At 43.3% G+C, this 26,718-nt stretch overlaps 1 protein-coding gene across 6 annotated transcripts in view; it reads left to right on the top strand.

Moving 5' to 3' along the window:
* Window positions 1–26,718, top strand: part of Ten-a (tenascin accessory) — a 468,764-nt gene that overhangs the window by 173,793 nt on the left and 268,253 nt on the right. For all 6 annotated transcript variants that reach the window (XM_043413134.1, XM_043413136.1, XM_043413137.1 and 3 more), the window contains 3 exons: window positions 30–278; window positions 21,796–22,002; window positions 22,149–22,319. In XM_043413134.1, coding sequence (XP_043269069.1) covers window positions 38–278; window positions 21,796–22,002; window positions 22,149–22,319 — 619 coding nt within the window. In that variant the 5' untranslated portion in view covers window positions 30–37. The remainder of the gene's footprint in view (window positions 1–29; window positions 279–21,795; window positions 22,003–22,148; window positions 22,320–26,718) is intronic.

Below are 26,718 nucleotides of genomic sequence, written 5' to 3'. Positions count from 1 at the left end.
AACTATCGATGATGGTTGTTTTTTTCCAGATGCTGGAATGATGGACGGTGAAGGTACGCTGAGCCGTGGGCACACGAACGGGGGCCGTGGACTGCGCCGTCAACGGTCCCTGGAATGGCGAGACAGGCGCGGATACGGTAACAGCGCCCAATCGAGCAGCGACGACGACGAAACCAATGCTCGTCATGGCGTCGTCGGTGGTCCCGGATCCGTCGGAGGCCGAGGAGCCCGAAGCCCTGTCCCGGTCTTCGCATCACTCTTGGCACAACAATATAACGGTATTTATTTATTTATTTATTTACCTGATGCCGAACTAACCGCCTTCGAAATTTAACGATCAATGTCATCGATCATTCACGATCCCTTGAAACAGCGATCCTGTCATGCAACGGCGACAAAATCGTGAAAGTTTTCAGGTCCCCACGTAACAAAAGTCAAAGTTCATTCACCATCTTTGCAAGCTCGAACGCGAAGGAATAATACCGTTTTCTTGTTTCGAAATTTTAATGGAATTACACGGAAAGAATGAAATTTGAAAAATTATCGTGAGATAGTGCGGTGATGAGCTATAATTCATGATATTATTATGGGAGCAAAATTGAATTTTCCTGCAAATTAAATTATATTTATTTTGCCAAACAGGAACTTTTACCGGAGTATTTAGTTATCCTATCTGCAATATTTACTGTTATAAAACTGAAAATTTCGCAAAATCCTTGAAATTTTACAGAGAGTTACAAGAATGAATACTTTTTGTTAACTTGTCCCTGCAGTCAAATATATGACAGTTAATTTAACATTTAATTTCACGCTAAATATTACCGATTAATTGGAAATGACTAATGCGAAGTATTTAAAAAATTTTTCTGAATGTGAACAAAATTTATTGGATTTTGTCACAGAAATTCATTTTACTTTGTTGCTCTTGGCTGCAGATACTGAGAGCCAAAACAACGAACGTCTTTTTGCATGAAAATGTATTCGAATTGTCTCTCTACATATAAATAGCATGATCCGGATCAATTGAAGTTATTCTCCAATACATTTCGTTGTCAAAAGAAAGTTTAGAAAGTGTGCAATGATGCTGAATCATCAATTGAAAAATGGATACCATTTACTCAGGATGAGTTTATTCCAGTTATTTCGAATTAATGGATTTCGAAATAATTGAAAATTATGTACGTAATTTGAATTCAGAAGTTATCTTCTTCGTGCGATGTAAGTAGTTTCCGTGTTTCCTTCGCTCTGTTCTTAACGAGTGTATCCATGGATTTACAAAATATGTGGATAAGTGCGACTGCGCAAGAACAAAAGGAGGGAAGCACTGCACGAGGAGTCTGAAAGCAGGAAACGTCGTTCAAAAAATGTCTTTTATTCTCTTTCATAAAATAATGTCTCTTTCGTCTATTTTGCGTCACAAAACGTTGCAAACCGTGCATAACGTAACAGTCTTGAAATTGTCCTCTCAACAATGGGGGTAAAGAAGATTCGCTGAAAAAATTTACGGTACGTCGCAAGTTGACGTTTCGTTAGTTGGAGAGTTCGCGAGAAGATCGTCTTTTCGATAATACCGAAACGACTCTCTCGGGACTAGTATCAAAGCCGAATGGGATGCGTTCGCAACGGAGACGCGCCATTTTGTCTCGTACCTACGTGATATCGCGATATCGATTGTAGAAACTCGTGTTTACGAATGAAGTGTACAGCTCGCTCCAGAAATTGTGATTGAGAACCGCACCGCAAAGTTTTTAACAAAAGTGTCCAGCATTTTCTTTTTCATGGATAATTGAACATCAGTTCAACCCTGCGACAATCACTTCAATGTATTCTTGCTCCTTCGAGTTTCATCGAATCGAATGTCACTTCTTAATCAATAAAAATGTAACGCAAAGATACTTTGGGAAGGAAAACGTACGAGAAATTTTCCACTTCGAATGGTGTGAGTTCCCGTTCGTATTCCGGTTGCAACTTTTGACACAACCCGTACAGAATTGTCATCGAGTTCGAAATACTCTCGTACCATAATACAAGCTTTGTCTAGACGCAACGACTTGTTGTGTCTAGAACCCGTCAACGAGTGTCGTAACGAAGACAAACGTTTCGTCCATCGTTTTTGGTCTCATTTACTTCGATTTGTAGGCTTATTATACTCGAATAAAAATTTATCCTCGTTGGAATTCTGTAATCCTTCGTACTCGCATTCCAACACGAGATTTTTTAAGTTTTTCTATCTTGAGATTTGTCAGTTAACCATCGTGCTTAATATCGAATAATATCGAATGTGAATTCTTGTTCACGTATCATGGAGTTCCAGCCTCGAAACTTGATCGTTCAATATATTCCGATGGGTGACCGTTCGGTATTTAATATGCTTCGTATTTGAGGATATTATTGGTATTGTAGAAAAAGTCGAAGCCATGAGCATGTAATTTATGCTGTCATTCGTTCCGCTCCCTCCGCAGCTATCAGTGTTTTTTTCTTCAACAGTCTCATCGCAAAAGAGCTCAACGTGGTTTTCATGAATTCTGTCAGGCCTGTCGGTTTTTTCTGCTGGTTCTTTATCCCCGGGGATGAAAAAATTCTTCGCCGAAAAGAATGCATACCACGTGCTTCACACTCTGGCATCTCGATTTTTTTCTACTATACTTTCATCCCCAGTGTCGATGTGGCGTTATAAGGGAAAGAGAGGGAGAGAAAGAGATGGGAGGGGTGAAGTTTCGTTCTCGTGGTATACAGTGGAATTTAGCAGCTAGTCACGAATGTGCAGTCATCGAGCATATTAGGTGGGTGGATTCCATGCGTAATATTGGACAAATAAAATGATGGAGTGAAGGTGCTCGAGGGGGATGCAAAAGATGAAGTTTCATCTTTTCAAAAGATGGAATCAAAAGCCTCGCGATTTTTTTGAGCATCTGGAAATAATGCTTTTTATTTATAGATTATGAAAAATAATAAATTATCCAGGAAAAGATGTTCATTTTTCTGGACCACTTTTAATCGAAGCCGAACTTTCATCTTTCCCTCAATCATTGCGACCAATCCATCTGGCGCATACCAGAGTTTCCATCGTTCTCTTATTCCCAACCGATCTATTTCTTCACTCATTCATCATATTCCATCATATGGTGTTGTTTCGAAACTCGATTTACACTACTCTCCACACCTGGTGTCTTGAGAAATCGTGAACGCACTGACTCAAGAAGAGAAAAACTTTTAGTTCATGAGCTTGATTCTTAACGAACGAGGTCGAGGCTGATTAATCGTGGTTGACTAGCGGTGTCCAATGAAACAATTTCGTTTTCTAAATGAAACATCTGAACCTCCAAAAGTTGCAGCACGAGTAGCTCCCGAGTTTTCTCACAATCAGAATTCTTTTCATTTCTTTCCACGCGTCCCTACAATTTTTAGTTAGCATTCGAAAAAGAAGTTCTTTTACGCACGAGAGATGACGTCGAGTATCCAAAAAGGGGCTCAGACCAGTGGACACGAACTCGAAGTGATACGAGAACCGAAATTTTTTGACTCCTCCCCCGAAGGGAGAAGCTGCATTTCAAACTTGATAACTGCCTCAAGAGCTTTTTCCTTGATGTACCCTCTAGAAATACGAGTGTACACGAGCTTGTATGGATTTTACGAAACAGCACGTGGCAGTCAAATCTCCAAGGGGACCTGTTCCTACCTCTAGCTAAGCTGTTGGAGAGTAGCAGCAGCAGCAGCAGCGTTGCTACGCCACCACATTCCACCTACGTCGTCGCACCGCGCTCTCTTTTTCTCTCTCACGTCCGTCCGAATTTGTTCCAATTCACCGGTTGCCGATTACCACTCCTTCCATCGTTGACTTGGGCCTTTCTACTTCATTCCCGGAGACCTTTTTGCTCCTCCTCGCCGATTCCCCTTGGCTCTCGGTCTCTCTTCCCCTTTCGCAACTTCCTATTGTCCATCCCCGTCGTTTCCCATCAAAAAGTCAGGCAGCGAGGCCGCCGCCAGGATGCACAATGTCACGTAACCACGAGTGAAGTGTAGCGAGAAAGAAAAATGGAAATAATCGAGAGACGCGCGCGCGCGCTTGTGTGTGGGTGCAAAACGAAGCAATGACGTGCGTCAATACACGACACACTGATCCCACCGCGTTGAGTGGAACTCACTTTCCTTTATTTTTAACGTTCCTCTAGAATAAAAAACTCGTGGAAAAGTATTTTTTTGGAGGTTTATTGTGATTTCTGCTATTCACAACTATAACAATGAAAATATGGATTCTCGTTGAGGTAAATACGTGCAAGCGGATATATACGAGGTCAATGTTTACGCAATCCGAAGCAAATGGTACAGTCGGGGGACGGAGGATTAATCAACCACGGGAAATGTAATGCACTGCAAAACTGAGGAAGTTTACGCGAGAGAAATTCATCGATCATCGCCCGTAGACAGACAAACAAGTTCTTCTAGTTTTTTTCCTCTCGTTCGCCAAAAGTTAGATCGAAATAATCTATCAGAACTTTTCGCAAAGTCCTGTTGGTTCACTCGGATCAAGATTTTCCCAAGAAGCCTATGAGAGAGGTCAATGATTTAATTGAGATCGAAGGTATCGATGGAAAAAGAAAAAAGTCGAATGGAAACGTTGCAGCATCTGGACGGAGCGAGGCTCAAATGAAGTATATTCCCGCACAATTTTGTTTCCGGTGACGAAATAACTGCGAAAACACAAATTATGTTTACATCCGAACCGAATTGGGGAGACCGGGGCTAGTTGGCCAGCGGGGCAAGCGGACTAATAAACAATGACATCCAAACTACGGAATGTAAACATACGCCCGGTTGACATGATTGTTCATTGTAACCTTTTTCTCATTCGTGTGTCTCAACGCGTCGGAACGACACGTCGTTTAGGAACAGTGAAGATTTTCATAAATCTAGGTACAAACCAAATTTTTACGTCAATCTTATCCATCTCCTGCTGCCTCGATTTTTTTCCAATTTTTAGAATAATCCTCTACGCGAATGTTCATACATTGAGCTACATTTATGCACAGTATTTTTCTCAATTATCGCTATAATTTGCCGGTAGAACGTTTTGTTGCTAAAAAAAATCAGTGTGGGTTAAGTGGGCCAGTATGGAGTTGGCCAACACATGTGTCGACGTACGTGATTGCTCTAAATGGGCCCACTCAGGATGTGCCAGTAAAAATATAATATTCTATGTATGTATAAACTGCAATTCTGTTTTTGATGAAGAGGATGAGGATCGAATATTCCTTTTTCTCACACTTATGGACAAAAATGATTTTTACATTAATTCATGTCAACATTTTGTATTCATTGTTCGAACGATCAAATGAATAATATTGATAACTATCCAATTTTATTAATTTCACTAATTCGTAGTTGATTATGAGGTAAAAATAGTACTATAGTCAACTTGCCCCGACCGTTGGGTCGGTTGACACAAGAACGGTTCGTCAAGAAAGGGATTCAATAACTCATTTTATTTGAAATGAAAAAATTCAAATTTTCATCCGAGGTAGAGGAAGGTTGCTTCTATTCGAAGCAATCATTTTGTTATTGAAATCGTCTTTAGTTGCTTTTTTACAAGCTTGAAAAGTCGGCCAACGAGCCCCGGTCTCCCCTACCTGAAGCAATAAAAATAGCCGTTCATATTTCACATTTCAAATGACATTCGAAAGACTAGAACTCTGCGGAATATTGTGTCAATAAAATGAGAATTTTTCATGAAAAATCGGTTTTGCTATCCCGTCGAAAATACAGGTCCGAGAGGCGTGATATCCAACGTCACAAAGAAAGGTCTGTCGCAGCTATGATAATGACGTAGGATGTGTCATGTTACGTTGAAACATTGACAGGGGTTGGCTCCATATTGATGACGATCCTCAATCACCCGCCACGCAGTCATCAATATATTGATGACAAAGCGGTTCAAGCAAGAGAGAAAAGCTTGATTTTGCTGCTGGCGCAGAAGAGGCGGCGGGAAAAGCCTCCACCCTGGTGGTCAACGAACCGATCTCCACCGTGTTTTTGAAGCAGGCTTTACACTCCGGCATATCCCTCTGTCTATCTATGTGCCAACCTCGATATACAATATTCCCAGCTCATTACCTCGATGATGGTTCATATCACGGTTTACTGCTTTTCGTTTCGAAAACATTGACACTCGCGCTTCCATTTTATAAGCGTGCGATTCTTTCGGAAACGTTTCTCTCCGCCACAATGATTTTCGAGGTCCTCAGCCATTAATTTAGTGCTCATCGTTCCGTGGTATTTCCGTACTCGAGATCATTGTGTTCTCCTATCCCGTAACCTGTGAAAATCCCTTCAAGTTATTTGAATTTTTCATTTTGTTTTGTCGACTACAGACTTGTCCCTTGGCCACTTCCAAAGAGGCAATAATTTTTAAAAATCTCTACGAAGAGCAATGAGTTGAAAAAAATTCTGAAGCGAACGACGCCGGCGTCAACTTTTTCTCGGACAAGGTTCGCCGTCGTCTGCCTCTCGTCCAGTTGATTCAACATCCTGCTTTATTTATCTGACACAGTTAAATTGTTGAAGTGTTACGTTGAATGAGGGAATCGAAAACACAGGTGTGGAACTTTCTAGGTCGCACGTATTAGTACGAATGTCTATAATTATATGTGAAATACAATCCAGCTCCGCATAACCATAAGTTCAGATACCCCAGTACGTTGCTGGCTCTGACTAAACGTCGATCTCTATATCCAGCACCGGCCACGACCGCAACATGGTCCAGCACAGTATGCCAGTACATACTGAAGTTCACCGATCTCCCCGCGATTTCACCGCATCCGCGCCGCTCCATAATATGCACAACCTCGCGCGTGTTGCTAATAAATTTTACGTTGACCACATCAGTGACCCCTGGCTTATCACAAGATACGTATAACGTCCTCTAGATAGTCCGAACTGCCTTAAACAACACGGTGTGTCTCGATACTATCGTTCATTAGTGAATCAATCTCGCATTGGTCAAAGGGTAACTTCTTCCTTCAGGATAATTATACGATCGACGGACTTGTCATTTTTTTCGTTGCGAAGCTGAATCAGATTAACAAAAAAAAAACACGAAAATAGTCCTTGAAACAGTCGTCGTTGAACTCGTTTTTTACCATTTATTTTGAAATCGCCGAATCAATTGGCATTTTCTCAAAACGATTTCGTAAATTTGGTTGAATGAAATGTAATTTGTTGGAAGCCCGACATGTGACATTACAGAACATTTACGTTACCTCATTCGTGAGAATTTCCCATCATACGTTGTGCCACGTTTGGAAAAAAGTAAACAAAAAAAATTACAGAAAATTAATAGTTTCTCTATGGCGTCAAATACGGAACAAGGCTAACGTGTTTTCACAATTACATGGCTGGTGCTAGAGCGTACAGTAGCAAAAGGTTTGAAATCGATTTTGTGATCGAATAAACATTTTCCACGATATTTTTCCAACAGCTATCGTTTCTGATCGAATTTGGACTAGTCAAATGATCCGAGGCTCGATGCAATAAAAGATGAAATTTCCTCGAAGTAAACGTTCAAAAAGTGAAATTAAAATGTTTGGAGGAAATCATGTGTTTGGTACGAAGATGATATTTTTTATAGGCACTTGATTTCTGCGAAGCAAATTAGTTTTTTCGTAAAATTGACATTTGACACAGTAATAAAAAAATGATAAAATAATAAATGATAGGGGAATACGAAAATTGAAATCACGATATTTTTCGATCTGAATATTTCAAAGCTGACGCCAGTACAGGAAAAGAGGAAACGAAAACATTTTTCAGAGTGGATATCGCTTTCGTTTACTCGAAAAAAATATCAGCTCGGTGAAAAACAATTTTTGAACTGTCGGTTTACATTTCATGCACATTGACGTTCGATGCAAAACGCGTCTTCGTAATTTGCAGCAAGAACAAATATTTTGGGAATTCCGGTTGTCTTCCTCCAGGCAGTATGCACAATGTACCCGTTTGTTGACTTTGAAGTCGATGGGATTCACGGCATAAGCGGAATCGTCGACGTCGATGATGGCCCCTATACGCAATTGCAACGTTATCGATTACACGCTCGTGCTTAGCCTCCTTATCACGAACGGCATGACCAGATTTATCGGTAGTTCGATCAGGAAGACATATCTGTTGCGCTGCTCATCGACGGTTAAGCGAAGGGAGTTTGATATCCACCTGATCGAGCGTTCTATGGAAAAAAATCTCGGTTTTTATCTCCGTGTCCCACTCTCTCGTAACACAAATAAGTTCGCCATAAAATGCATAGACCAAGAAAGGAAATATTTTTATAGAAGAAATCCATTTAGTTGGATGAAAACACAGTGGATTCAAGGAAACTATTATTCGAATCACAAATATTTTATTTCATTGAATAAAAAAAAAAAAAAAAAAACAGTTGAATCAATTTTATTTTCGTCCAGCTTGATGAATTTCGTTCGATGAACCAAATTTTCTGCTCAGTTCGTGTGTTTTGTTATGGCGAGTGTTTTTCTCTATTTTTCGCGATGGTTTTCAAACTATTTTTCTCCTCATTCGCCTCTGTGAACGTGATTATCTTTGAAACTGTAAATTTGACATCTCATATTTGTTGCATTGAGTTTTCATATATTTGTAGAATTTAAAATCAATGTTTCCTAAACAATCCATAAGCTGGATCCATTATTTTGCAAAAACAGCGGGAAGCTCACTCTGACATTTCTGCTACAACAAAAAACATCAAACTCTATTGAAAGAGTTATATTTTTGAGAAAATTATTTTTAAAAAACTTCGACAATATAACAGGCTTGAACATCGTTCAAGAAAAAATTCACAGTGTCAATAATGATTCCATGAAGGAATATCGAAAAGTAGAGAGTGATAGATAACTGCGAGGGGAATTATTTTGATGACAAGAATACATTAAAAAAGGGAAAGAAAATCAGTGAAGCGAAAATCTCGAAAATCGAAGACCCTCCTTAAGAAAAGAATGACGCAGAGAGCGCCCTAAGTTGGGCTCATCGAAGCGATGATCACAGAGCAGAGAGAGAGCTCTTAGGCTGTTCCAGGGGTTGCGGATCCTCCTGCTCGTTTTCGTTCTCCGTATTCTCGCGCGCGTTCGTTCTTTCTCTCCCTCGTAAATACAATTCCCATTTTCCGAGTGGCAGAGCGAATCGTTTCGAGTCTTTTTATTTCGAGGAAAAAAACACGCCGTAACTTTTCGCACTCATACACACGATGACGATGTCCCATTAATCAAACTTTCCGTATAAAACTTCTCTTCCGTACCATATGGAGTGGTATCCTTTCGTATGAATCAGCCTCGCGATATTTCACCTTCGAGCCTAGTAACGTAGCCACTGACGCGATTAGAATCGCATTATTTACTTTTTTACCCCATCAAATTCTTCATTATTACCTCACGGATAGAGCGCAAACTTCCTTCATTCTATTCATTTCCCCATTCTGAAAATCTATCCTTTATATGAATCGCTGAAGACGCAGTTATCTCAGAACGTTGAATTTATTTATAAACATGACGCTGAATGAGATAGACGCCGGAAGTCAGATTCCCCATTCAATTACGCTCTGACTAGTCTCGTGGAACCGTCAATTCTATTTGCTTCGTAGAAATGTGCATTAGATCAGGTTACGAAGCCACCGCATCAATCCATCTGTACGTACCCACGTATCTTTATACCTGTGTGTCTACGCGCAGATGTATATAAACGTGTATATCAATCTCTTGTGTATTCGTTGTCGATTGGCAGAATCATGTTCTTCTCCCTCCCTCCCCCCCCCCCCTCGTCCTCTTTCTCGCTCTTCCTTCCGTCTTCCCATTTCTGCTGGTCTAAACGTGACTTCCTCATTATTCCCTGCTCTATTCACGCTACTTCGTCGTGGAATGGACGTACCGAGCGCAAGTACGGTTTAATATCATATACAATGTGTTCGTATATGGGCAAGTTTGAAATGTGTAGAAATACCGGGTCTCGGAGTATATACATGAGCACTTGCCACTCAAGCTTGCCAGTATCGCCTAATCGAGTTGTCAGGCAAACTACCCTTTACCATCTACGAGAGGGATCCTGCTTCTGTGCGATTCTACATCCCAGGACTTGCCAAGCCCCCCGGATCCGCACATGTAACTTTGCACACTTACATTCGTGTACATCCGGTCATGTGTGCACGATACTCCGATATACGCAACATTTCTGTCGCCACATTGCTGCTCAATGTGCCTGGCTTCAACGAGAGGCACGACGTTGACGTCGGCGACGGCAAACCCGTTCTAAAGGGAACGCCGTAATTGTCAATATGGCATGCCACATCGAGAGACAACGGATCGTTGCGTCCTCGCTTGATCGCATTAATATTTACGTTGGGTGGCACGTTTCAAAATAATACGTTGTACCCTCGGCTCATCAATTTCAGGAATGTATTACCGGTGACCTTGAAATTTGTGATTTCCATCAAATCGCCCCGTGAGGCTTGTGGGATGAAGAACTTGGGAGAAAAAAGCTTGAAAGGTTTGGAAATTGGGGGAGAATTTTGTGGACCGTCGATTAATGAATCACTGTCTACAAATTTATTAATCATTACAAAAAAAAAAATACGAGTAGACTCGCGAACATTGACACAAGTAAAGTTAGAGATTTCTTCGTTACAAAATGTCTGTACGAGGGAATACGTAGACAGTTTAAACGTAAATTCTCCAACGCTATCCGACGTTATTACTATGTACGTCCATTGAGACGAGCTCGGTCACCCTAGGAGAATTCAACCCCCCTCGTGGATACCACAATTTACCCTCTCGTGTGTATCCCGCTCGCTCGATAATGTGAATCGAGTTAGGAAGCATAGAGGGTGGCAATTTTCCTGCCAGTTGCAAGAGAGCCATTTCATTCGTTCGGAAACGAGCGGTATAGAAAATCGTGGGAGGAAAACAGTCAGTAGCATGGAGTTAAACAGGCCGACGACAGGCGCGGAGGCTAGATGCGTGCGTTCACCAGCAATTTTACCGTTCTTCCCTCCTCAGAAATGCCGTACATCGCGAGGGCTGAGAAATTAAACGAGAAACAAATATTCGAGAATTTGTTGCGAGTGCACAGATGCAAATTTTCACCCACGAAAATTTCAAGTGTCTGCAACTTCAAAATTCCTTTCTTCGATTTGACCATTTTTCTACAACAAAACTTTATTCTTCAATTTTTTAACGATCGCAATCGATTACTAAGGAATCGTTACCCTCAAAAAAGTCTCGTAGAACTCGTGCATTCATGAATGCAATAAAAAGTTTTGAAAAGTCGAAACCCAAATTTGCACAAGTGCAGTGAGTGTGCGGCCCCAAAGGGAATGAGGTCTCTCCGGATTAAAACATGCTTTTCATCAAAGCTGCAACCAAAAATTCAATCTTTCGTCGTTCCCAATAAAAAAATGATTCCCACTCGAACATGTGTTTTCAGCACGTACAGCAGTGAAAAAAGTCGCGTTACCGTTGTCGATGCAAGAGCGATCTACCCTCGGACAAATATAAAATCATGTATATTTAGCATCGAGGGGGGTTCGTAGTGGACGTGAATGTGTCACGGTGACTTGTCAAACTTGTTTCGTTGGAGTTTAATACCGCAACAACTCTCTTTTTCCTCTTTCGCCTCTTCTTGTGCCCTGAACAAGTAGCGACGAAGGTATGCACCGTGTGTAGCGTCTGCACGACCGTATAATTCCTTCTTCGAGGTGAACTCTCGAGTATGGAAAATGTAGTATAATTGTACATATAGAGAAAGCGGTTAGAGCTATACGCTACTTTGATAATTCTCGTATGAGGGAGAGACGGAGATCGGTGCGGTTGGTTGGATCGTTGAAGTTGAACAGGTAAGGGTTGCCCAGAGGGGGAGGCGAAGAACGGGCCGGGAGGGGGGAGGGTGCACAAGAGTTGGCCACTTAATAATGCAGAGGCAGAATACTTGCAGTCCTATCCCGAAACACCATGTGTAAGTCATGATTAATATTTCAGACATCCTACCGGGCAGCGCGAAACCGCACTGGTGGAAAAGCAAGCGGGTTAAGGGTGTGTAATACCGTTTACATATAGCGCTCGAGAACAAGCTAGCTTGGGAATATAGTACGAACTATAAGACTCGGTGTCGCTGTCTCTTGCTCTCTCTTGCTCTCTCTCTCTCTCTCTCTCGTTCTCTCTTTCGCTCTGGATATGTCTCTGTACTGTGTACGGAGCATAGTCAAGGGTTGCAAAAGCAGGTGGTCGCTTCACCACCCATTTTCACTTGGGTCCCGACGAGGACTGACCATTGCGAAAGCTCGCCAGTCGCTCTTAACCCGCTAGCTTCGTGCACGTATACTATAACTGTGTATACAGCTGTGCATACAGATATAAATAGGCATAGATCGCTTGGGTTTCGTTGTCCAGTGTACGTTAATTATTCGCAAAGGAAATTAATGTGATATGTGGCCATAATTCATACGTGCGACGGAATGAATGGCGGCCAGACGGAATTATTCACACTCGTGCCACCTACTGATCCTCCTTCCTTCCACAAACCTTTCGCTTTAATCCTACGACAAAGATCTTCCTCGTCGCTGGACCTGCGAAGCTACGAGACACTGTAGCCTTTAAAGTGTCGCCTGATTCGCTGCATGGATGCTGCTTTAGGTTCGAATGCGATGCAAAAACGAGATGCGGGAATATATTGACAAGGGCTGCGGGGGACACGGAACTGTCGTTGAAAAAAATCATGGAGTGTTTGCTACTCTGTGAAGAGTTAAAAAATTCATTCGTTTCCACTCTCCTCCTCGCACTGTCCATTAGGAACGATCCCCATTTTTTGGGCAATGATTCAAACATTCGGAAGAAAGGAGTCGGAGAGACTGGCGACGAAGAAATATTGAAGGAAAACATTAATTATTATTATTTCGATAAAGTTGATGGAAGTGTAGAATGAAGTAGAATTATCAGCAGCGAATTGATAGTGCTCGAAGTTGGTATTTCGATAACTGAAAAAATGTCAATCCTTCTTCAACAGGGCCCTCATTTCGGAAAAATGTGAAATAACTAGTACGGAGGCGTGACCGATATTTAGTGATTTTTCAATACAGTTCGTATTTCATGCACGTCCGAAGTAAGCCTGAAAGAAAACCTCAGAGTTATCGTCCGTACGATTTTTGTCTGAGAATTGCTCCTGCGAATGAATTACAAAATTTTTCCAAAATTTTACAATAGTCTGATGAATAATGCATTTTCCATCCATGGTTAAATCACCTCTTGTGCCACTCGAATATTCACGATTCAGTTGCACCAAAAAGGACCTTCTGTCCATAAAAATTTCTCTTGAATATTCATTTTTAGACTGATGAATAGATCCCAAATTTTCATTGAAATCCAGTCATTTCGATGACTGCCAGTTTCTCCAACAGCAACTCTGATTCGGGTGATCGAGTTGTTGGGTTTTCCAGTGAAAATCAAATTTTTATTTTCTTCCAGGGGTCATGCTGCTCGGCTCAACCCTCCCCAATGTTATTCATACGTCTGGGCTTGGAGTATACATACGTAGGATGTGACATTTCTTGGCCCTTTTGAAAAACAGATTTAGAAGCAGAGAAGAGCTCTGCTTTCCTGAGCTCGATCTCGCTCAGATTACGATAATACTAAATTTGGTTGGAATGGAGCGAGAAAGAAGGAACAAATAATCAACATTGATTGACAAAAAGTCTGATTCCTTAAGCGAATTCTGAATGTACGTTTTGTGTCTTACACTCACCAAGAAAATAGACTGCATCGGAATTGCTTGAAAAGATGTTTTTTCTTAAAATCAAAATCTCGCTCATTGCGCTTGGAAGCTTTGTGTGACTGCTGACCTTTCTCGTCATTTGGAGGCTATACCGTAGAAGAAATTATCATTTTAAGGGTGCCATTTCCGCGGGCTTATTCAGAGATGAATGCCGGATGAATTACACCCCACACCGGGCGCGTAGAAGTGACAATAGACAAGAGAAGTAAAAGAAGAGACATAAAAAAGGAGAACGTGCAGAGGATAAAAGTCGAGTAAAAAACGCTCTACGTGCGATGCAGAGGGAATGAAAAAGGGAGCGAAAGAAACGATTTTCGTACGTCAGGTGGGGATAGAGAGAAAAAAACAACTGGTAGAGAGAGACTTTTCGTCTTTTTGCAAAACGTTTGACCATGCTGACTTCGGAATTCTTTATTCCTCTACTGAATCTTCATGCGCGTTTTCGTCTTATATTACGTCGTATATATGCACAAAGCTCGGGGAAAAAATACAAGGGTAGTTTGATCGCATACCCCGCTCATAAAATCCCTTCATACATGTTTCTTCTATACCCGTAGTTTTCGGAAGCATGATAAAAGTCACAATTCCAAAAAAACGTTACGAGAGGCTTTTTTTCGATTCAGCTCACGAAGATTTTTTGAAAATACGAAAGTCGGATGACAAGCGATTCGTTAAAGGCCGGGACATAAACGATAGTCGTTAATGGGATTTCGAAGCAGAGAAAAGGAGAGCGGGCTCCGGAGCAATTTCACGTTTATCTATGAAATGAAATTCGTTAGCTTTTTGTCATCATTTCGACATGCTCATATACGCGGTGGGAGCTTATATTACCGCGTAATATTCACAAACGCTCGGATATATTTCACGTCTTTGACTTCTTTTTCGAGCTTCTCGTTGTTCTTGTCTCTTCCACTTATACCGCGTTCTCTCGGCATCCTCCGTCTCGTCTCTCTCCCTCTTCACCTTTATGTGTGTGTTCCTCTCACATAGCCCAGGTTTTTGCTTTGTCCCTCCTTCGCCGTCTTCCTTTTGCTCCTTTTCCTCTTCGGTTCTATATCCCCGGAGATTTAAAATGGTAATTTCACTGTTCTTTTGCCTCTTTCCTACTCCCATGGCAATGTTGCCAGTGACAGCAGGCGTGTTTCTGATCCGACATTTAATTTGCGTCGCCGTTTCGCTCGTGCCTCGACGCGGCGGGCTCTTCCCCCCTCGCTATATCCGTCCTTCCCGTGAGCGCGAGCCTCGTTTTCTCTGAGAGCTTCCAAAAAGCACGAAGCAGGACACGCCGCGTGGTGTGCCCTCCGAAAAATGGCTCTCACAGCTCCCGTACTCTCGATTCAGCCCCCTTGACGTTCTTTGCGACAAACGCCCTGTGCTTTTTTTTATTTTACTCTCCCTCCCTGGGCCTGCTCGCACCATTATTCCATCGGCGCTGGTCAGGTTTGGAGCGAGAAAGAATGAAAAAAGCTTGCCGAGAAGGGCGGACTGATATCGATGGGGAAAGTACGCTCGACGCTCGGGGAGGAAGAGGAAAAGAGAGAAAGAACGTCGGGGGTAGGAATGGAAGCAAAGGGAGTTTTCATCATCGAGACTTTCTCACTTTTCCTTTCACTCTCACGTGCCAAATCGTTCCTTTTTACTTCCCCTTCGCCTCGATCGAACGACACGTATAGTACCGAAGGACCAATAACGTGTCCATCTCGCGCCATCAGTGCCATTTTTAGCGAGCTTTTATCCTTCCGGTATCCGAGCTTCGCGACCAAGCACGCGAGTAACTTTTTCCACACGAATCCTCCTAAAAGAATTCATGGCCCCTTCCGACACTGTTTTCCTACACATATCTATAACGCTGCGCCACAACTCATAATACCAGGGAAAGCTCAAGAAAGCCAACGAGATATCGGTAATAGTCTGATCCCCTCAGACCGATAAAAAGAAAACAAAAGTCGAAGAGGAGAATATCGCGTCTCCCATGTCCCCGTTCCACCAGCTCGTAGCTATATTCATACGTGTATCATCTCGTTAAGGGATGTTATTTGCCCGCCCCTGACATCAAGAACCTATTAGAAGCCGCACAATACGATCACCCGAGGCCTTGAGCCCGCAGCTTCTCTTGCTTTCCGGCTAGCCGGAAATTCGAAGAAAATGCTTTTACTAATATCTCATAAGGAGGCTGATCCAAATCCTTTGTGGAAGAAAGAAAGTGGAGGATATTTTGCAACTTCAATGGAACGTGCATGTACTGTTCAATTTATATTCCCTAAATAATCTCACGTGTAAAAAAATTGTTTTTTTTTTTTTCCCAAACGAAAATGTGGTTAAGCACAGTTTGTTTAGCGAGCAAGCAAAATGACTTTCGTCCAATCCTTTCTTTTATGGTTCAACGGAATCCAGATCACGAAGTCTCTCGGACGACGAAGCTTTCGAAGCAAATATCTGTCGAAGACCTTTTCTCTTGGCAATTCCGCTACAATCTTGCTCGTTTGACGTCTCGGAAATTGGTTTTCATAGCGGATCGATATATGTATATATTGAGATATTCATGCATAGCGAAGCTCAACACAGTGCGGGTGAGGCTTTGTTCCTTAGGTGGAAAAACGACGCTGGTGTGAGTATTGCCTGGCAGTTCGATGAAAACCGGAGGGAGCAAAGAGTCGCAAAGTGGGCGAACTCGCTACGAGCAAGTGAGAGAAATTTAGCGCGACAATGCATCGCCGATAAAGCGCCAGAGGGGCGAGGGCCAGGCACTGCCAATCCGGCCTCTTGCAAACATCTCGACATCTCCATATATGTGCATCAATGTTCTTTGGCCTCTGTCACCTTTTGTCAAAGTCAAACGACTCCGAATTGCAAACTTGTCCAGTGCACATATGGCAATATTGCATGCGAGGATACTTTTCGTCGAGGCTACGTCTTCCAGGAATATCCTCGCCCAATATGGATCCGTTTCTGATCCAAGTCCTTCGAAAAATCACACGAAAAAAGCTGCTTCCCCTTCGCCAAACCGCGCTATCAACCGTTATAGAGGAGTCGTACGAGAAATCGTATTTCTCTTATTAAACGAAACTCTAAAATCTCTGCGAATAGAAACCGTTGCGCATTACACACCATTCGATCCTTCAAATTGCTAGCGAACGTAACTATGCTCGTTGGTGTTCAAAGACTCTCGTCGTTTCGAACTGCGTATCTTCATAAATGGCCTACGCGCGTATACGCGAGTATGTTTAGAAATGTGTGTACACACACAACATCAGCGGTGAATAGACCCGTATTGATTTAGACTTTGGCGTATACAGAGGGCATATAAGTCGAGGACTTACCTACGGAAGTGCCTCGCGTCAGGGATGTTTAAATTTTCCCTATACACGCAATCGCGATAAATATTCACGAGGATAGTATTCGTGGAGTTGTGTGTACCCAACGCTAACGTATATGCACCATAAAACATACACGTAGCATATATTTGTATTGGCTTTTCCTAGGAGATCCTTTCCTCGGTACAGACGACATCGAGAGAAAAGCGTTGCAGAGTGAGAGAACCTCCTGGCGAATTGAAAAATTTACGAGGGTGCTAAAACGTGTTTTTGCATAACGTTTGCCATGGACGTTTGTCGCAGGAGCGAGCGACGGGCTTATGTATAACGTCCAAGAACACTCAGGCTCATTGCACGTATGAATAAAATATTGAAATCATTCGAAATGAAATCTTCCTCTGTTTCCGTCCTTCTGGATTCTCGTGTGTTTAGTCGTTCTTCCTGGATTTAGTAGAGGCGTAAATAGTCGATGGGAAGATACCGAATCAATTTATTACTCGATTAAGCCAAAATCATCGACGTTTCCCGCTCACCCGAACGATACTATCTCGGTTTATTTAAACCACAATAATGATAGCAATAGCTGCGACGATAAATCCTCGCGATAAAAAGCCATCGGACAAATATGCTATCATAAATAGTGTCGGTTTTATCGAACCGAAAAATCCAAAAATACTTTTGTTCCTTGATTTGAAAAAAGGTCAATGTTCCAGCGAGAAAAAAGCCACATTGTTCCTGCTTCTCCGACACGAAGTTAGCACGTACGAAAGGCCGATATGAAAAGCACAGAACGGGAGAATAACCCAGCGCTCATCCGTCTCGCCATTATTTTCTGTTAAACGAATTCGATACGTTGCCGAGATAGCTTTCATTCCACGAGTCACCATGGTTACGATTCCCCTTCAAAACAAAATACATCCGCGAAAGCGGCGATGCTTCCGGCCTTTTACTATTACCGAGACACTAAAGATTCACCATTCGCCCTAAAACTATCGTTTTAGCCCTGTTTTTGTCACTTTTCAGACAACTGCCTCATGACGAATGGAGGCGAGCCCCACCAATTCGAAAATTTCTAAAAAAAAACACCATTTCAGGCAACGAGTTTTTTTCTCTATCCTGACACGATTGAATAACGTCGAGGAATTCTAAAACATTGAAAATACTAAACAAAAAAAAAAAGAGAATGATAGCCGTTTTCCCATTTTTTTGCTCATTTTTCTCTAGGATTTTGTGTTCCAAAAAAATCGATACACCTAAAGCATTGCGACTGAATTGAGTGCGGTGACAGGTGAAGTAACCAGCAAAAGGTTTTGCGACCCTGGCGGTAGTTCACCAGCAGGGCTTCTTAAAATAAATCGTCTGCCTTTACGCTTCATAGTAAAATGCGAGGGTTCGTATGGAAACGAAAGGTTCTTTACGAAGCGGCAGCCCGATATCTCGTCAACAGCAGTGATGTAACCCTCCTGCTCGCATCCATCCTTGAAGGGACACCATTAGATTTATACTTAGGAAGCTCCGTCGTTACCTGACGCCAACGCACCTTGTTTATTTGCAGAAAAAAAATGAGGGTGGATCATCACAGTTGCATTTGCCCGTTGCAAAGAAATTCGCTTGAAATTTCAAAGGTTTCTACAGCATTTGAGTAAATTTGGAGTTTGCACGTCGAAAAATGGGATAAAAAGTGATGAGTGATCCAAAGCTATTTATACTTCGTACCGCCACTTTCCTCAGAGGCTTGCCAACAGGTCCCAATACTCTCGGGTAAATCATTATGGATGGATTCAGTGGATCCAAAGAGGGGAGTGCATAAATAAAAGTCATTGGGATCCTCTGAATGGTCAGAATGAAATTTTCGGATGCTCGTCAGCTAGAAAATCGAATGCGTGCTTTCGGAGAGAAAAAGAGAGCGAGCGAAGGTGGTTTTGCGAGGGTTCCATCCGATCGGAAGATGAAGGAAAGCGCGGAGGCTCCAGAGTATGGGTCGAGGAAAGGGATATGAGGAATAACGAAAGCAGAGGGAGCCAAAAGGCTAATGTAACAGTGGAAAAGTGGAAGGAGGGACGCCGCCAGGAGAGAAAGAGGAAGACGAGACAGGGAGGATGAGCGCGAGAGAGGATAGAATCAGAAAGGAGAGGGCCATAACACAATTACATGTGGGGTTGATGCTGGTTTCTCTTCGAACATATTCCTCTCCCTTTCACCTTTGAACACCCACACAAACTCCTTCTCCCTCGCTCTCCCTCGTCCTCGCTCCCATTACTCTTTCTATGTTGGTTTTCGGGGAGTCGGGGCTGAGAAACCCCAACGGTGGGTGGCAAGATTGAATATGAAAGTTTAATGCGAGCAATATGAGCGCCACTGGTATATCCCCTCGTTCAACGAACAGTCTCCGTAGCCCACACAGCTACTCACTCTCAGACATCTCACCTTCGTACGTATACTTCTTCCACATTCGGTTCTTCTCATATCTCCTTGTTCCGACCTTATTTTCTCTTCCATACGTACACTTTCTGCTGGTTTCTCAATCTTCTTTTTTCTACTGCAGCTCCTCTCTCTCTTGCCTTGCTTAAATGTCAACAAACGGATGCCTTGCCAAAATAGAAATTGCACTGTCTACGTTCACTCGTGCCCTACGCTGCACGTGGAAACCTCGTTTTCTCCAATTCCGTTGCCTTTTGACCTCGTAAAATTACTATGAATTTTCGGGAATCTAGTTTTTTCTGTGCGTTGGAAAACGGGCACGATTCTTCCACATGTGACGTTTTACTTATTTAGAATTTGTGGCGAGGTGCAGAGTCGTTTTTTTACTGTTTCCATTAATAAGTAAAATCAGTAACGCAGCGTTCTTCGATCATTATCACGACACATTGATTGGTCGACGAACAGTTTTTTATGTCTACGAAATATATGGATTTATTTTTTTTAACGTTTTTTTTTAAAGGGATGGTGGAAGTTCCACAAAATCCATAGGCATTTTGGACCTCGGTTCAACCTGATCGTTGTTTTCGTCGTATTCGAAAGAGCTTAGAAAGCAAATATCGAGGGTAGAGAAAGATCGAGTAATTTAACGTGCAAGAAGGTACCAAGCACGACGAGGTACAAACGAGCTGTACGATATGGTGGTTAACGCCTTAAGCAGTTTCAGGATACACGTTTGAACGACGACGTTTAATGACTGCGCCTTCGGCTATTTATAAAACTTTCCTCATTAATTACCAACAAGATTCAATTCTCGTCGTCCTTGAGGTTTTCTGTGTCCTCTCAACGATGCGGTTTGCCCTTTTCCTTTTTCCAACGCGCACGTGATAAAGGCAGATTCTCCAAGCCCGCGGCGGCTCCTTGTCCCATTTTCTTCCTGCACGCTTTGCCACTCTCCCGGCTCTTTTCTCACCGAGGAAAAGACCTCCATGGTTTACTACCTTTGTTTGAAACCTCGCGAAGGAGGAAATTTAACGGACAATTAGAATAGCGCACTCAGTAAGTTCACCCACTGTTCGGACTACGGTTAAATTTTTTACACTTTTTTTCATAAATTAGTACAAAATTGTCAAAGAAAATAACTCGCATGTTTTTATTCTCGTACCTTCAAAGTCCTATTTACGTTTTTCATGCTTGTAAACATGATTTCTAATGGAAACAAGAAAGCTGTTGTGTCCCCGAGTACGCTCAATTTTCTTTAAAAAAAAACTTTGTTAAAATTTCTAAATAAACTGGAGCACTAAAAACTGCCTCAATCCGATTTAAATTCTGGAGTGGAGCTATTTTTTAAATTTACGAAAATCGACTCAAAAGTTCGAACCCGAATTCCTGAATCTCTAATCGCGATTTGAATATAATCTTTTAAAATTTTCGAATGATTCCATTCAGGAGAATTAAGCCCAGAAATGTCGTTTTTGTACGAGCAACAAAATGCCTCTGTGTTTCCAAATATTAAGATATTCACAAAAAATATGAATAATCTCACCGGTTTTCTGACTATTACGAAAATGATGTTCCAAGCAATTTTTTTTCGCGGTAATCCCTTCACATTTTTCACGGTTGATTATTTTGGCCACTCCTACAAAGTGGCTCTGCCATTCCCCTTTTTAAACCCGAGCCTCTACCAGGTGTTTACTCGATTCGTAATCTAATCCCTCTCGGAATAATGCTCGCTCTCATCACCCAGTGTTGTTTTTTTTTTTTTTTTCATTTTCTCAAAAAGTGAAAAAATATTAACGATCGATCTTTGTCAACTTTCGTACAACGAAGGTGTGCCAGATGTTATCACTTTTTTCATAGCGTCGTCCTCGTATTTTTTTATTTACCTATTTGTCAAATTCGTAAAAGAAAATTTGTTTTGAAATAGTTCAAAATTTATGAAATAACACAATAGAAATTTGAACAAAATGCGAGAATGCTGGATGCATTTTTGTAGTGAAACATGCACAGACAACGTCATGGTACCCCGTCGTCTTGAGACCAATAAACCTAGGAAAGGAGAGTCACAAAGTTATTTTTAGTTGTAAAGTAAAAATGGACAAATAAAACCATGAAAAACTCCAAATTTTAAGCCCGACACGTAGATTTTTCATTGACGTTTATTGATACTTTTGACCATGATTATTATAAACCAGAAAAAAAAATTCGATGAGAAGGAAAACGATTGAGTTAACTTCATTTGTGATTCCAGGCGTCGGTGACCGTTCGTACCGCACAGGTTCAGACACAGAGGGTGCAGCGACAACTGACAACCCAACAACGCCATTTCCAACTCCACCGCCTACGTTGACGCCAAATCATCGTCAGGCATCGCCTTTTCCTCTCGAAAGTACCAACTCTCGACGGCATCATTACAGCGGGAGTGTGTCCTCGGAAAGAACTTCGCGCAATGGCAATGGTTAGTGCAATTTGAATGTATTTCATGATTTTTGCCACAATTGAAATCACAGAAATTTTCGTTAATGAAACGCACGATGAAAAATCTTATAAAACCCCCTAATCGTCATTAATTTCACGATTCACTTTTCATTCGAACATCAACAGCAGGCGAGGCCATTTACGCGGCGCCATCAAAGAAAACGAATTCAGCGGGTGGCACACTCAGCCGTCGATCGCGACGGGGACTCGCCAGTGCCATAAGTTCGAGCTCAACCGCGAGCGATCGTTCCGAGACAGTTTTTCCGGACGAGCATACAAGAATGCACCTTAATAATGGTAAGTGAAATGACTTTTCCATGGATTTATAAAATCTCGATATTGTTATTAAAAAAAAGCCTTCATGAACGGTGAAATGACTTTTCGGTCACCCTCGAATTGCATAATCCATAAATTTCATTGATTTTTTCATCTCAGTAATAACCCGATGAGCAAAAAATAGCGAAAACGGTTCATAAAGAGCATTATTTTTTCGCCTGCACGTTTGAGGGTATAAACACGATTAGCTGATAGGATAAAACTCACGTGACCGCGTGAGTAACCTGCTTAACGGGGGATAGTATACGGGAACAAAGTTTGACGGGAATCGTATTTATGTTCTCACTCGTCACATGACGAAAATGAATGCAGCCGAGAGGGAGCGGGCCCCGAACGGGAGGCCGGACTCTCAAGTCACAATGCTAATTCAAACGGACGTTCGTTCGCAATTATAAGTTTGAATTTTCCGTGTACACACAGAGACTGGATTTCCGGGGTACGACTCGTCGTCCTCGTCGCCGCGTCACCAGCCTCGCTAACTCCATTACGGATTAAAGTATTCACACGCGCGTTAAGTTAATGAGTCACACCACGAACGCGATTACAGAGAGATGCGATTACTCCTGCTGCTCTTATATTACGGAATATTTAACATCGACTATCTCGGGGATCGACGGGCGTTCGCTCGCTATTAAAACGACGTTGTACTATTTATAATGAAATATCTGTGCAGCGATAAACGCATTCATATAGTGAACGGATGGAGCGATGTTTAATCCAAGGGAAAGAGCAAATGAGCGATGAAAAATAAAATACCATAAAAAAACACGGTCCGAAGGAGCCCAGCGCTCGGCGGGGGGGGGGGGGGGGGGGGGGGGGCTCCATCGAACAATCGGATTGCCAAAAACAAAATAATTTCAGCAGCGCCGCAACTCAACCTCAGTATTTCAACAATGATGTTTAAATTTCCCCGAAGCAAAACAACAAAAACTGGGAAAACAATAAAACTAACAAGCTCAAAACATAAAAATCCAGGGAATCTGAGAGGACAGAGGTCGAGTGCGTTGCCACGGAATATTTCATCCAGAGATTCACCGTTGTACGAACCCCGTGTGGATGTGAATGTACAAGCGCGTGGTAGAAAGAGAAAGAGAGCTGTTGCAGGTGTAGAAGCCTGGAATCCGTACAACAATGGAGTAATCGGCAAACTACCTTACGCGGTCGCTCATTAAATAAGCAAGGACTTTCTGTTTCCGGAGTTGGGTCCATTGTTGACCACGTGCATGGGGTCCATGCGTCGGAAGACGCGTTCGTAGAGTGGTTTCCAGGGGGGAGGGGAGCAGTAGGTTTTCCGGAGCCAAGCGAGGCTGCGATAGGGCGAGAGAGAGGGTCAGGATGCTGGAGAAAGATCGTGGGAGAGAAAAGAGGAGCTCTCTCCTCTCCCTGGTTTCACAACGGTCTCTCGACCTCGTGCTTCTCATGGTGGTCGTTGTATAGAGGAACGAGCTTGCAGCTCGTGGCTATTATCCTTCTCGCTTCTATTTTGCTCTCTCGCTCGAGCGTCCCTTTGGCCAAGCTGGTTGCTCGCTCTCGTTGAACTCGTCGGTAACTCTACTTCTACCGCTGTACACGGACAACACTTAGGATCGCGCGTACAACACGTAACCGTGTGCGCGTATGTATTAAGGGGTTATGTGGATGTGTGTCGAGCCGACAAGAGTAAGCAGAAGCTTTTGGAACGCCCAGTCCGCGGGTCGCACACTACGAGGACCGGGGAGTAACCGAGTTAACAGTTACCCCGCTCGGCCGGGCTAGTTAGGCGAGGTCACTGTAAAGTTAACGGGCCCTCGGCTGCTATATTGTTTTAGGGAACGCCGAGAGTATTTAGGCCTCGTACTCGGAGCTTTTGCGGCTTCGGACGCCGCACTGTAGCCACTCCAACCTCTGCTCCTTCGTATACATAAGCACGCTCTATTCCTTGGTAGGTCCTACAATGTCCGGGTGCCACTCAAGCTCACCGAGCTTCTGCATCACTATAGGCTGCTCCTGTGCTTGCATGTACCTAGGCGCCAACGAGGCCCACTCACTTTGCCTTGGTCACTGCCGCAACGCGACACCGCATCCCTTCTATATATGCAACAGCGAGAAGCTCTCTCGCTCTTTGGATAACGCAGTTTTCAAACCTTCCGATGAGACGGTGCACAGATAGTTGCTTCCGAAGCCACCGGGCGACGGCATGCCTTCGCCGTCTCCCAGGTTTCCTCCCTTTGCACTTTTTCTCTTGCTTTCTTCAGCCTTGATTTACGTCGTCGCCACATTCGAGGAGGAAGGGAAAGAGAGTAAATCCATGGGAGGAGCAATCCAACAGTTGCGTTACACCGTATAAGGTCGTAACATTAGCGCTGTGACGACGACGTTGAAAACTAGTGGGCTCACCTAACTTTTTAATGAACTCGAGAAGATCTCGTTTCAAGGTGCCTCTGATACTCTTCCTCCCATCTTTCCTTTCATCCTCCGTCGTTCCGCTGGCTCTTCCTCTCTACTTTGCCCCCGTACCATCTCGCCTGCCCACAAATATGTGGCGAGATACATTTCACTTCCTTCTTTTCCTCGGACTTTTGTCGTCAGACGGATCAACGTAGCAATTATTTAGCGAGCTTAAGACGCCGGTGCTGCTGGGGAGCAGCATCCACGATTTTGTATGAATGGAAGTTCGATTATTGAGGAGAAAAATATCTTGGGACGATTGGAAACCTTGAAGAAGACGTTGCCGAGCTGGAGTTTGTGGAATTCTGCTTTAAGGAATTCAGAATTTTGGAAATCTCTGGTAACTCTGAATATTTCATTGGAGATGAAGGCGAAGCCTAGTCAGCCGGATTTCCACGAGCATCAGCAGCACGGAATATATCATATTTTGGGTTTCCACATTTCTATTACTCCCTCGTTTTCGCTCGCCCTGGCTCCCCCCGTACTCTTGGCTCTTTCCCTGACAAAGGGGAAGCAGCTTTGTCTAAAGGCGTATTTCACAAGCCGACAGCCAGAGTAGAACTGAGCCAAATATCTTGCTCCTTAGATAGAGGACGGGGCAGAGCTGACGTTTTGCGAATGACTCAAACCACTGACGTTATATAGTTATTGCACTGCTTCGCCCGTTGAAATTAACAGGATCGCTGTGCCGACTCTGTGTCGAGGAGAGGAGCGAGGCTGAAGCGAGAGATGAGCACAGAGAGCGGCGCTGGGTAATTCGCGTCCGAATCTCCGATGGGATATTGCGCTCAGCGGAATGTCCCTGCGGTCTAATGGCGGGATGTCGAGGCATCTATTAGCAAATGGTTCCCAACGGTCAGAGTTTACCCGCTGCGTTAACTCGTCTACCCCTTGCTCTGCCCTCCCACTATAGATACCGACCGAACCTGTATCCCATCTTCGTTCCATCTGCTATATCTTCTGCTCCAGCAAAAGCCCTCTTGTCCTTTCCGCATCCCGGTCTCTCGCTCTCATCCGCATGTTTCCCAGTAAACTTCGTCTCATGTACACGGGGAGCATCGTCATTTGGATTTCGCTTTGCCTTGGATCCTTCGGACGTTTGTGCAAGAGGTTGTCTCATTCGGACAGGGGATCCGTACCTCTGCTCTGTCGGTGTGTGGAGCCAGCGCGGTTGGAATCGGGTTATACCTTCCTCGGCGATTCGTTGAGTACGCTACCGATGCGCGGCCTCGCCACGGTATTATCGCCCATCTCCAGAATGTCCGTTGCGACGTCATTAATCTCTTTCGCAACAGGAATTTCCAAATGAATTTATTCAATGATCCGTCCTTATTCGGAGATTCGAAAATGCGACGGAAGCCCGTTGCCCGATGGAGCATGCACCGCTGAACATATTAGTACTCATCAACATCGTAGTTTGTTCCAACAACGCCGGTGTTTTTGTGCGCGAGCAACAAAAAAGGGGAAACAGGCTCAACGGTGTTATCCGCAACGTGGCTTTAATCGTCTGCTGGTTTCACTTTCGATAAAAGGTACACACGCTCCACGTGAACGAGAAAATTACGATTTTCCAGCCAGCCCGATATCTAGCGCTGGTCCACGGGAGTGGAGAAAATACGGCACGCAAAGGGTAGAAAACGAAGGGTAGCCCGAGCGCCAAACCCCGTTGTAAATTCACCGGACACACTGTACGCCGGTGCATCGATAGCCCTGCGCACCGCGCGCGCTACTCTGTCGCTGGCATTAAAATATATCGTTGTCGAAAATTCCCGAGATATAGTAGCCTGTCCACTGGCAACCCGACCTCGCCCTCTCTCTTCTCCCTAGGCTCAGAGGCTATCGTTAACGTCCCTGAGCTTCATCCATAGCCACGCGGATAAATGTGGTTCGAATAATCATGGACCAATGTTTTTGTTCCTCTCCCTGGGAGTTG

Source organism: Venturia canescens, chromosome 2 (assembly GCF_019457755.1).
Source record: "Venturia canescens isolate UGA chromosome 2, ASM1945775v1, whole genome shotgun sequence".
NCBI lineage: Eukaryota > Metazoa > Arthropoda > Insecta > Hymenoptera > Ichneumonidae > Venturia > Venturia canescens.
The sequence above is the reverse complement of the archived record's forward strand: the minus strand, read 5'-3'. Positions and strand labels throughout refer to the sequence as shown.